Source organism: Coturnix japonica, chromosome 1, assembly GCF_001577835.2.
Source record: "Coturnix japonica isolate 7356 chromosome 1, Coturnix japonica 2.1, whole genome shotgun sequence".
Classification (NCBI taxonomy): domain Eukaryota; kingdom Metazoa; phylum Chordata; class Aves; order Galliformes; family Phasianidae; genus Coturnix; species Coturnix japonica.
Window position 1 is genome coordinate 49,739,072 of NC_029516.1, and position 12,446 is coordinate 49,751,517.

The 12,446-nt window shown below is 44.9% G+C and overlaps 1 protein-coding gene across 2 annotated transcripts in view; it reads right to left on the minus strand.

Annotated features, from left to right (window-relative positions):
- Window positions 1-530: 530 nt before the first annotated feature.
- The window catches only part of CHST11 (carbohydrate sulfotransferase 11), a 152,611-nt gene continuing 140,695 nt past the window's right edge, over window positions 531-12,446 (minus strand). For both annotated transcript variants that reach the window (XM_015864533.2, XM_015864524.2), the window contains exon 3: window positions 531-5,020. In XM_015864533.2, coding sequence (XP_015720019.1) covers window positions 4,172-5,020 — 849 coding nt within the window. In that variant the 3' untranslated portion in view covers window positions 531-4,171. The remainder of the gene's footprint in view (window positions 5,021-12,446) is intronic.

A 12,446-nucleotide genomic window follows, 5' to 3' on the forward strand; every position in this document is an offset into this window, starting at 1 on the left:
TGGGGACTTCTACTACTGATAGAGAGCTGATGCAAATTGAGGGCTGAGTCTCAGAGTGACTTGGAAAACATCTCTGCTGGGCAAGACAGTACAGCACTACAACAGGGCACCCATGAGCCCTCTGTCCTTGAAAGCACCTTGACTAGTCAGACCCAGCCTAGTTTTGGTGACCTCGAGCAGCAGGCCCAGGTGAACACCAAGGGCTCTTCCAACAACACAGCCCCACAGTGAGCAGCTATTTCCTTAATGTAGGCTTTTCCTCAGTACGTAATGGTTCTGATTTCCTCACACAAGTTTGCGTTCAAGACTGCAATGCTGCAGTCTTAAATCAACAGCCCTCATCTTTGTCGGCCAGGAACTTGTGGAGGAGGGGATGCCAGTGGCTGACATCAGCTTTCCTGCTCCAAAGCAGTAGACAATTTTAAGTCTTCTGCTGGTCCTACCACAATAATCCTTCGTGAGAAAGTAAAGGCTTGTGGACAAACTCCCAGCCCTGAGAGCACGAGTCAGAAATAAAGCACACAGAGAGGAATTTTCTTTCTTCAATTTAATTGAAGTTACTTAGAAAAATAATCAGGCTTGAATGGCTTTTTAAGGAAAGATTCATGAGCAGTTCACACTTGTGTTGGCAATGTATAATTTAGCTTTTTTTTCTTTATTAACAGTATATTTAGGTATGAGGAGATACTTTTCTACAACAAGCCTTCTACTGCATACAAATAGGTAAAAAAAAAAAAAAATCCAACCCCACATCGATGTTAAATTATTCGTACACATTGTATTGTGCATGCATGTAAGAAAATAACACTCTCTGTAACAAGAGTAATAGTAAGGACAGTCCCTTTTTGTACCTGAAAAGTGCAGCAGACTACAGTGAAACCCTAAGACATCTGGGGTTAATTTCTAAAAGCACTTCAGCTTGTGAATTAGTTCACTTGTCTTATGCAGCGTGTGGTTCAGGCAGTTTGCAAGTTTCTGTGACAATTAAGAGGCTGAAGGATGGGAGAAGTCAGGCTTGGGGGAGATCCATGTCCTGGAGCCACCGCTGTGTTTGGATGGGCTGAACTCAGGTGGACTCCAGGTTAAGGTGTTTGGGGTGAGCGGTGCCAGGGAAGGGGCTGTGGGATGGCTGCTCCTTGGCCCAGGCTCTGAGGGAGCTGGTGGCAGAGGTGGGACTGTCCCTGCTGGTTCCTCTCTTTGTTTACCACTGCTTGACTGCAACTGATCACAGAATCATGGAATTGTTAAGGTTGGAAAAGGCCTCTAAGATCACCTAATCCAATCGCCAACCCTCACTGTGCCCACTGACCACATCCCTCAGTGCCACATCCACACAGTTCTGGAACACCTCCAGGGATGATGACTGCACCACCTCCCTGGGCAGTACCTCCTTCCAAAACAGCATCTCCCTAGCTGGTCCCTAGGACCTCCTGCATACATCTGTGGTTTGCATTTTGTCTGCTCATCTCCTGGGACCAGCTGTGGACACAGCAAAACTGAGCTCCAGAAGGAGGTGGCACTCAGGATCAGACCCTCTGCTCCTCCAGCTGGGAGACCCAGTGAACATAGGGGTTGAAAACAGCCCAGTGCCAGGCTATTCTCTGTAGGAGGTGGCCTCTATCTCACAGTGACAAGGAGGTATAGCCCCGAGCTTCCTCCTACATGGGGACAGGGGAAAAGAGACTAGTTTTGGCTCAGTCAGAATAGCACACCCAGTAGTCTGAAAAAGAAACCTACCCAAGCTAAATTTGTTAACATCTGTGGTCCTCCTTTGACCTGCTGAGGGCTTTGTGTTCAGCAGGCTGGATGCAGTCATACCCAGAGTGCCAGCTCTTCATCTAAATAGGAATCTCCAACCAAATCAGAGCACCCCAGAGCAGATCTACTGTGTTACAGTGACAGACTGTAGCAGTTTGGGACTGGGGGTTTCAAAAAGCATGAAGTTTTTCAGTACCTCCTGGGCACACAGAGGCCATTTCAGGGCCCGTAACCCAGCTTTGTGGGGTGACCAATGCTGGCACCAACAGTGGCAGCCTGGAGCCTTGGAGCTCCTGAACAGGCCTCTTCACCTGCAGATTTCAGAGTGGCCAGATGGTGTTGTTTTCTCCGTGTCTCCAAAGTGGTGAATGCCGAAGAGAATATTTAAGAACAGATAAAAATGTAGTGCAGAGAGCAAAGCAAGTATGATAAGAAGGGGAACAGCACCTCCTCCTTATAACACGTGTACTTTCTAAAGTAACTTTTTTCTTAAACGAAAAGATTTAGATCATATTCTGTTGAAATGGAGTAGATGGCAATTAAGAAAATAGTTCTTTCATTCATCACTGAGATGTACTCAGCGACTTGGTTTTGCAAAAGCAGACAGCCCTGTGTCACTTCTTCAGCTACGTGGTGTCCTGAGGGCTGTGTAACTCAGCAGCCACCATCAGCTGCTGCACACTGCACCTGCCAGGCTCTGGCTCCAGCTGAGTTTACCTAAATCTGCTCTTCTTTTTGGGAGTGTTGGGTCTGATTAAAGAAGACAGACATGCAGACAGAGCAAAGCCCCACTGTAACAACCAACCTTAGAGCAGATTTTAGCTGCGCACAAATGTCTCGACTAAAGCCTGTGCCAGTCACTTCTCTTTTGTTCCCTGAACAAAACCCCCTGCCAACAAAGCCTTGCAAAATCAAACCTGTCCCTTGCCTTTTGGAGAGCTGTAGTTTGCCTGGTGATGTGGACAAGGGCTGCAGCCCTGAGGACTAGCAGCGTGATGCTGGCCTATGTCACTGGAAGAAAGCCTCTGCTTTCTGTCCCAAACAAATGTTGTGTCCAAATCAGATCCCAACCCTGCTCCTACTGCCCTCAGGGCTGCACATCTTATTGGCATTGCATTAAAGCAAGCAAAACAACCACCACAGAGATGTTCGCCTTAGATAAGAAGGTCATGTTCTAACACTAGACCTGATTTAGATGAAATATTGATCAACAGGAGACTAGAAACATTCTTGTCAATGCATCCCTGTCACATTCAGTGACAACTGAAAAAAAGATTCCCCTTTTCCCCATAGGAAAAAGCCATGAAACCAGCATGTCGGAAGCTTGGAGACCTCTTTTATTGCCCTGCATGCTTAGAGATCAACACAAAGATAACCTTCTGGTTTTTAAAATAACGTGCACACATCCCTTCCAGCAACATATCGTGGCTGGTGGTTCCTGAGCACGTTATTCAATTCTAGTTGCCCATCTCAAGATCAAGGAGGAGGCACAACTTCTAGAGGCTGGAGCTCCCCAAATCCCCCATCTTGGATATGAATTAAGTGAAGGGCACCAGTTGCTCTGGCATTCAGATATCCTCACGGTCACATTCAAAGTGCCGATTTTTCAGATGGAGCTATCTGCCAAATCTGCATTCATTTGAGTGGGCAGCCTTCAAACTATGAGACAATGGGACTCATCGTGTTCTTGATAAACCATTAAGTCCAGATTTTTTTTTTTTTTAACAAAAAGCTCATGGTTTCTCTTCCTAAGGACTACATTCACATTTTGTGTAATCAGAGGTTTAGAGATCAGTTTAGAGATCATGTATATATGAAAATTGGTTTTATTTTCCCCTTTCAGACTAGAAAGACAGCTTTGTAGTATGTTTAAGTGCAGTATCACTTTCTAAAGTAATTATTTCCATCATTATTCTCAAGGTGTGTGGTATTAAGAACCACTCCTGTATTTACGTGCATGAAAGGCTAAAGGAAGAATATTATTATCCAGAGAAAAGCTCAACCGAAGACAGAACAAAAACAAATTCCTTTTGTCCAAATGTTATCTCACCTCTGTTGCTACAGGAAAACCTCCCAAGAGACATTTTAAATAAGTATAAATAATATTAATTAGGATTTGAGGAACGCAAGATCAATGAAAGTCACCGGAACACAATTAATGCTTTTTTCAACAGCGAGGCAGTATTATTCATTTCTATGGCTGGATGGTCACAATCCCGTTACCCTGCAAAGAGAGCTGTCCTTTCTTACAGTTGATTTAAATAAATTTGACTGTGCTGCTCGCAGCATCATTCAAAAAAAAAAAAAAAAAAATATTAATTTACAAAATAACCCACTCTCCATATTTATTATGACAAATAAAAATCTTAAATAAAACAGGCTTTCTCTACCCTCTCTCCCCCCAACCTGTCCCTCATTCCAATTTCAGGTAGCTTGGCACTGAGTAATTGAACATTAAAAAATCAAGTTTGTAGACTTCATACAGCTGCGTTTGGTGCTCCGAGCTGATGTTCTGGAAGAACTCTGTGGTCATTTCATCAGTAGTTCTCGTTGACTTTGCATAGGTGGGGAACTTCAGGTAGTTGCTGACTCCTGCAAGCTGAAGAATGTAATTCGAATCCTCTTCGAGTGTTTCGTATTTTCCTATGAGGTCATAGTGAATGTGGCAAGGATGGCAGAGGGAGTACACGGTCTGCCAGTGCTCGTTGAAGGGCTCTTCTCTTTGGGTGTGTGGGTCAATGAGATAGGCCACAAACTCTTCGAACTTCACATCGTCTCCTTTACGCAGAGCTTCCTGGGTCGCATTCTTCCTCTGGCGCCTCACAATTTTGGTGCCGTAGCGCTTGTGGAAGGAAGTATTGTACTTCTGGGTGAACTTGTTCCTGTAGGCTGACACCAGTCTCTCAAAAGGCTCACGAACAAAGAGAAACTTCATGTAGTTTTTCAAGCGGTGGTTGATCTCTGGGATGCTGTACTGGTTGAGGGTCTTCAGGTTTGAGGACACGTGGGCTTCGTTGGCTGGGATTTCCATTGGATCACTGTATTTGCCTCTTCCCGTCAAAACCATCATGACTCTCTTCCAGTTTGTGCAGGCCACTTTAGGGACGTAGCAATAGATCATTTCATGATCTTCATCCACCACCAGGTGTTTGAGATCATTGGGTGTCAGCACACGGCGCTTCCTGCTCAATACGCTATTTGCTCGGCACGTATCTGTCACTTGGTCTCGTCTAATCTGATGGAGGATGGCTGTGTTGGACAACTGCAAGGAAAGCACATGAACCAGTAAGTCAAGCAGACTGGAAACTTCCTGCCTTTTTACTTATTACACAATTTGGAGAGAAGTAGATTAGTGCCTGTAGAAACTTAAGGGAGTGAGGCTGAGGAGAAATGTTCCCACATGAGAAGCTAGAGGAGCCTTTTTTTGCCTCCAAATTTCTGGACAAGAGCTGCTTAAATGTTGTTCACATTGTTCAGGGATTTGCTTTGAAGCCAATGCGAAGGAGCACAGGCACTTACACATCCTGGTGGCAAATGTATTTACACAAAACTCATAGCCTGAGATGTCATCACCGCTGTTCTGAGCCCTGAAGAACCAGTCCCCGGTCCACAATCCCTCTTCCTGCTACAGCAAGCATTCCCTGCCTGACTTCTTGCTGCTGAGATGGGGTTGGATCTACACCAGATATGGAAAGTTTGTAAAAATGAAAACAGTGTGTGGTTTTGTTGCTGGTGTCTTTTATGCTGGAGAATGAATAATCTCAGCTTGTCTGCTGGCCATGACCTTGGCAAAAGACATGAAGCCAATGGAGACTCTGCTGGTCCCCCGGGGGAGTGTTCACACAGACATCATTTCCTGAGGAGCAGGGAGAATATTAACCATAAATCTGCCTCTCTAAAGCCAGACTAACAGAAAGAGTGAGCACGTGGCCTTCTAACACACACACTGCACTGTCTTCACCCACAGCCCTTTATTATTTTGTTAATAGCTCCCTAATTTTCTACTACTACTGCTACTGGATGCTTCAGAGAGGCTGTAATCTATCTTGAGGGGAGCCCACAGGGTCCACTGGGCTGCTGCACAGCAGCCACCAGCTACCACACTCTGTACAGCATGATTTTCTGCTGTAATGAACCCTCTGGGAAACAGGGACTGTTAGCTCAGGCAAAGGACAATGCTGATGCAGGGCTCCTACCTTTGGTTATTCAGAGCTACCTGAGGTGTCCCAGCATGGGCCCATGTTTTGCTGTGCAGACTGCCTTAGCTGCTATAAATGCCTTTCTACATATTCTGAATGAATTTTATCACAACAGCAGGGGAAAGGTTTTGGTAATGGCATTTACGATAACTTAATACTGCTTACCTATGGATTTCAAAGAGCCTTATGCACAGTAATTAGTTTAGCCTCAAAGCCAAGTTTTAAAGCACGTATTGACCTTCCAGACTGATAGGCAAAAGGTCTGAGATGACTCCTTGAGCACTGGAGCTTTCAAGTGTATTCATCGAATGCCTTCTAGGCAGTTCTTCAACATGAATCGCAGAATCCTACAGTGAAGCAGCTGAGACACTGCATCAGCTCGGGGCAGGGGCTGGCCTCTGAGCCAGCGTTAAGCCTTCCTCTCCCCTTTGTAACACCCTGGGCAAATGGCTCAGCACCAGCTTGGGGTCAGATCTCTGCTTTCAATACCAGTAGTCACAGTTCATAGAAGGAAAAAAAGTCAACAAACAGGTTCAAAACACAGTTTAGAGGCAAAAAACAATGCACAACAAGATCCCCCAAAACACCCTAGTGACAGAAAAATGGACCTAAGACAAACATAGGACACCTGAGCTTTGGAATGAAAGAAGACAGAACTGCGACTTTTACCAATAAGCCCTTAAAAGCACAGACTTCGTCCATCCAATGGCAGAAGAAACTTTTCAAAGCTTCAACAGCCAACACTCTCCTCCTCTCTGTGCTGCAGGGGGATGTTCTTGAGGGACATGGCACACCAAAGGCACCTCAGATTTGCACAGGAGAAGTTTTCCTTCAGGCCAGCATGTATGTGTCTATCCCGGGACCTCTATATTTTTCATGCTGCCAACCACCACTTCCCTTGGATTCCTTGAGACCTTCCACATTTCATCTCTTTAGTCCCTTGTTCAGCAAAATGTTGGCTAATGGTTAAAACATGCAGTAGCCCAGTGACTCCTTCTTTCAGCTTGGCTCAGCTTTTGTGCATGTGTGGTATCCCCCTGAACACCTCCCAGGCGCATTTCAAGGGCAGTTTTGTGTCGGAGTCCAAGAGAGAAGACCAGTGTGAAACGCACTTCACGTTTCCTAGGGAAATGAGTGCTCAGGAGTTCCCAAAGTAAGATGTTAGAAAGCTGTTGTCGTGGACCTCACAGATTTTGGGAGAAAACCCCCCTTTTCATTAGGAAAAAAAAAAATAAATCACTATTTCAATCTATGCTACCCTCAGAGAGATATAGAACCAGCAGTCAGCTCTGCACTGGTTCGTTACTAGGGAATAATTTTCAAAGCACTAAACAAAACCCTGTGTGAACACAGACACTTACAAATTCTCTACACACAGATGAAATGCCCAAATCTCTCTTCTCCTATAGATTATTTATCAGCATCATATAGCACAGTACTACTGTTTGCCTCTGGTTCCAGCGTAAAAATAAGAGAAACCTGTAGGTACCACTACCTTACAGTATGTTAATGCACTGTACTTGCTGGTCTTGGGATAAACACAGAATTAAGTGGATGAGATCCCATGACCTGTGTTAGATAGAAGGTCAGACTTGATAATCTAATGGTTGCTTACAACCCTGATCTATGGATGAGTCCTTGTGGAGCTGTGCTTTGCTCCTGATTTCATTCCAGCATCAATAGGCTAAGTACTTCCTCCCCACCCATTAACATTAATGAGATTTTCAAGCATTCGGAATCAGGGGAAGAATGCAGCCTTACCATTTGCAATTGCAAATGAGCTTGCGCTGCAATAAATTCACTTAAAAGACAATGCTTGAGCATTTAGAAGTGGCACTTGCCTCCCACTGTTAACACAGAAGAAACAAGATGAAATGGCACCAAAGTGGTCAGCCACATTCACTAAACATATACCAGCGCCCTGAAAGAAGGCACTGCTCAACAAGGGCCAGGTTCTCTGATAGCAGTGTGGGAGGCGGTGGGAGGGGCAGTGCCCCACTGCCCTCCAGCAGCTCAGTGTGGCCTTCAGCTGGGCCTTGAAGGGCTTGGTAAGGGGCCTGAAAGAAGCAGCTACACTGCCCTGAAAGCACTGAAAGAAACTGAGTTAAATAGGGAAGCAACACAATCAGTGGGAGCCTCCGATGGGAAGCCCTGAGCGTGCCCTGGCAGCCCACCTCCAGTTCCAGCAGGAGGTGAGGCCGTGGCATTTACCTCCATTTAGAGCTGCCCCTCCACAGTGCACTAGAGAACAGGCTGCCAGAGAACACCCATACGTGTGCTGGCTACCTGACAGCCTCCAGCCCCGACACACAGAGGTTATTCCAGGTAAATCACAGTAATGAGAGGGGAGGTATTTCTTTCTGACTGCTTAGGCATAGCAGACTAAAATAATCTTCAATGGCCTTTCCAAGCCAGACGGTCAAACAGCATGTTCAGATTTAAACACAGGACATTTTAAATTATTATTATTACATTTATAAAACCAAGCAGAGTAGTGTACTGCTCCTCAGGAGCAGAGATCAACTGAATTCATGGAACTGCCTGCACTCAAAGCACTTTTTGAATGGAAAAACAGGAACACCGATCTGTCACTCAGAAAATCCAACCCAAAAACCCAACACAAACTTTATAAAATCCATGCTCTCTGTATAAAATGAGAGTGCAAAGAAGTAACCCCTCACAGTGCTAAAAGGCAGGGGTTTATCTACTCCCATTGCTCATCTCCACCAACATCTTAGGAGTTTTTATGCAGAAGGTGAGCAGAGCAGACCCACAATTCACTGAAAGCAAGATCTTAAAGTGGAAAGTGTCAGGCAGATTAGCTACAGGTGGCACTAACAGTCCTGATTATGTGACATCTACAGCAACTACGAACTCACTTGTCTGAAGGCTCTCAAACACCAAGTTCTAAACATCTAGTTCAGTTATATGGTCTGATTTTTTGGTGGTCCAGTGTGTGGAGCCAGGAATTGGACCTGATGATCCTTATGGGTCCTTTCCAACTTGGCATATTCTATCACTCTATGATTCTAGATTGTTTTCTTCAGAACACTCATCATTAGGCAATAAATGGGAAATAACCAGGCTTCACACTTCATAGTCTGAATACAAGCACTTCTAATAAATGACACGTAATTATTAATTACCCTTTATAGATTTATGCAAATGGCAGAAAAGAATAGGCACATCAGTCAAGACAACAAACCCAAAAGAATAAGGACATTTTAGATTAAGAGACTTTAAGCTGACCTGAGCTGAGAAAAAAAGAGAGGTAATAGGTTTGGAATGTTTCACACATTGATTTATTTGGCATTTCATAGTATATTATTCTTGATTTAACTTTTTCATAGAAATCTCAGAACTCAAACAACCCTATCAAAACCTCAACCAATATTTGTTTGGAGCCCAGTAAAGCACAGTAGAGAGTAGACAGTGCCTATGGGAGATGGCAAACACTTAACATCATCCCTGAGAACTTGCAGATGGACAAACTGGAATGCAAATTGTCTATGAAAATGTCTGTAGAGAGTGGATGAATAGTATAAGATAATAAAACTAATATTAACTTAGGAGCATCTGTGCTAAGAAAATGTTAGAGACAAATCGTATCCTCTGAAGAAAAACTCATAAAATATTACAAAGCCGCTTTCTTTTCTCCATTTAATTCACTGAACTTACTGCCCCGCAGAGAAGATAAGGCCAAACATGCATTTACTTCAAGTAATTCTCTGTATTGCAACTCAAGATAACCACGTTATTTTAAATTCCCACTGTACAGAATACAGTGGAGCTACGAAAAAGAAAAAAAAAGGATCAAATATTTTGAGGGAAAACCATTTTACACAGCAGCTGCTGGCATTGTATTGTTGCAAATCCTTAATACCAAATGTAGGTTTGGATTTGGGAAGAAAAGAGTGAGCTTCCTTTAAATGACAATGCCTTCTGTAGCCCTGACCATCTTTGGGAGCCCTTCCATTCCCATTCTATTACAAATTGTTTGGTGTCAGGGCTCGTTCAGCGAGTAGGACTTGGGGCTGACAAGATGAATGTACACACTTATAAAAGGTCTATTTTGAACAGGAAGATGGAAAAGTTGGAAGTGCCGGAAAAGAACAGGTAGAAAGATCGATGGTCTGTCCACATGACTGAACTGTGTGTCCATGGGTGTCTTGCAAACATGAGACAGGCAAAATCGAAGTGACTGAGTTTAAGAGAGGAAAGGAATCACTTGAAAGTACAGGGAAGCAAAAAATCTTAGAGCCAGTGTGTTCCCTGGGACATAATGCATAGAAGACAAGCTTGGAGCCTCTCACTGTATGTACAAAGAACACTTTGCTGTCATCGTCTCAGTGTTTCAAGGCAGCTGTGTGAAGGGAGGGGGCAAGGGGAATTCAGCAGAGAGCCAATCCGTTTTCCTCTCATGGCCAAACAAGCTGATGAGACCCAGGGCTGGCCCCGACCTGCTGTGACAGATGGGTGATGGCGAGGGCCACACTGCCATCCTGCAGCATAGTTCTGCCTGGGGCCCGGCCTTGCCACAGCTTCGACGGGGAGGACAGCACGTGATGGATCTGCTGATGGATCTGCCTGCTCCTGGCTCATTCTTAAGTGCTGCCATAAATCACTGCTCGTATTAAAAAGCTGAAAGTTCTGGATGTCTTATGAATTTCATTTTGAAATGAAAACTTTCCAGCCTTTCCCCTCCAATGCACACACGTGGCTGGAGCCCAGCTCCACCTGTACATGCAGCCTATGAGCTCAGCCACGGTCCTGCTAATCCTCCCCAGTCCCCAGGCACAGAAGTTCTGGGTCAGGGAGGGGGGACCTTGCAGTGGGATTCAGCAGCATGCCATGTCTGAGGGCATGAGGCTGTGCTGGTGTCCTCCCATCTGAGTGGGGGTCCACGGCATCTGGCCTCCCCTTGGAGACCCTTCACTACAAGCCACAGAAGAGGACAACCTGAACCCAGGAAGAGCTCACGCACTGTGAACCTCAAGTCCACCATCTGCTGTACTCTGTTACTGCATGTCTACTCGGGAGCTGCGGATGTGGTTTTCAAGGAGAGGCTTGAGAGCCAGTTAACAACAGGCATGCCTGGTATATCTGCAAGTGGTGCACCAGGAGGAGCACTGGGCTGGGGTACGGAGTCAGCCAGGGTGGAGCTGGGAGTAGTCCTTGAAGAACAGAGCAAGGAACTGCGTCTAAACGTAGCTGGCATCCAGGAGACAACGGAAACACTGACATCTATTTCTCTGTTGCGAAACATTATAGTAGAGGGGTGAGATAAACTGGGTGGAGCAGGGAAACAGGATGAAGTGGATAAGTAAATTCATAAATACGTAAAAAAATCCAGAAGGAGAAAGGGAATAATCCATTCTCTGCATTGACTATGCAGTCATAGAGCTAAACAACAGAAACTCATCCTAGATGTGGGAAAAATCCCAATGGAGAGGATAAGGTACATCTGTGCTGAAGCAGAGTGAGGTATCTCCAGCATGAGAAACCTCCATGAACCTGCTGGGAAGGTGACAGGAGGGGCCATAAGTGACTCTGCCGTGTGCGCAGGTATCACCGCAAGTCCTCCAGATCCTCCCCTCATACCTCTGGGTTAGAGTTTAGGTGTCACACAGTCAAGTAGAAATACTTATTTTCTTCCCAGCAGGATACCTGCTATTTTAACTGAATACAATTTACTCGGTCCCATGCTAAATCAGAGTCATACATTTCCAATTTTTAACTCAGCGTGCGATGCGCCAATATTGCTCCCAAGCTTTACAAACCCAGATAAGAAAAACAGAAGATAGTAGCTGCATAGTTCGTTTCTTTACATATAATTCAAAGCCTTTAGCACCCCATTGGAGGAGAGGGGCACCACACAACGGTGTGTTTAGCTGTGCTGAGCCCACGTTCCCCACTGCTGGGCTGGGTGCTGTGCACGGCAGGAACAAGAGAAGAGAGCTCGTCTTGTATCTTTGTCTCTTTTTCCTCCTGTAATGTCCTGAATGACTTCATCTGGAAACAGATTAGAAAAACACCTAAATCCTCTGGATAGTGGATTTTTTTTTAATCTTTAACTACACTACCACAAATTAACAGTGAATTTCTTTTGCTTTCTTTGGTGAAGCTGTATTTTGCTCACATGAAACCTTGCTGCTCCATGGGTACCTTTTTCTGGCCCGTTTATCCATGCTGCTCACTACTGTTCACAGAAGGTGACTAACCAGGGTTGCTCTTTCTCCACAGCCTTAATTACAGGAGCTCCAAAGTTCTCACCTTTCTGCCACCATTCTGCCTGCTTGAGAAGACAAAAGATCTCTCCTATTAAAACGCCAGCATCTATCTATAATCTTAATTACAATAGGCTTCCCAGGAAACCTTTCTGCCACAGAATGAAAAATGATTCTGAGTTAATAACATGAAAAGCCTGTTTCATCGAGAGCTTCCTAGCTGTGATTCTTCCACCCTGAGACAAACACCAGCAATTGCAGT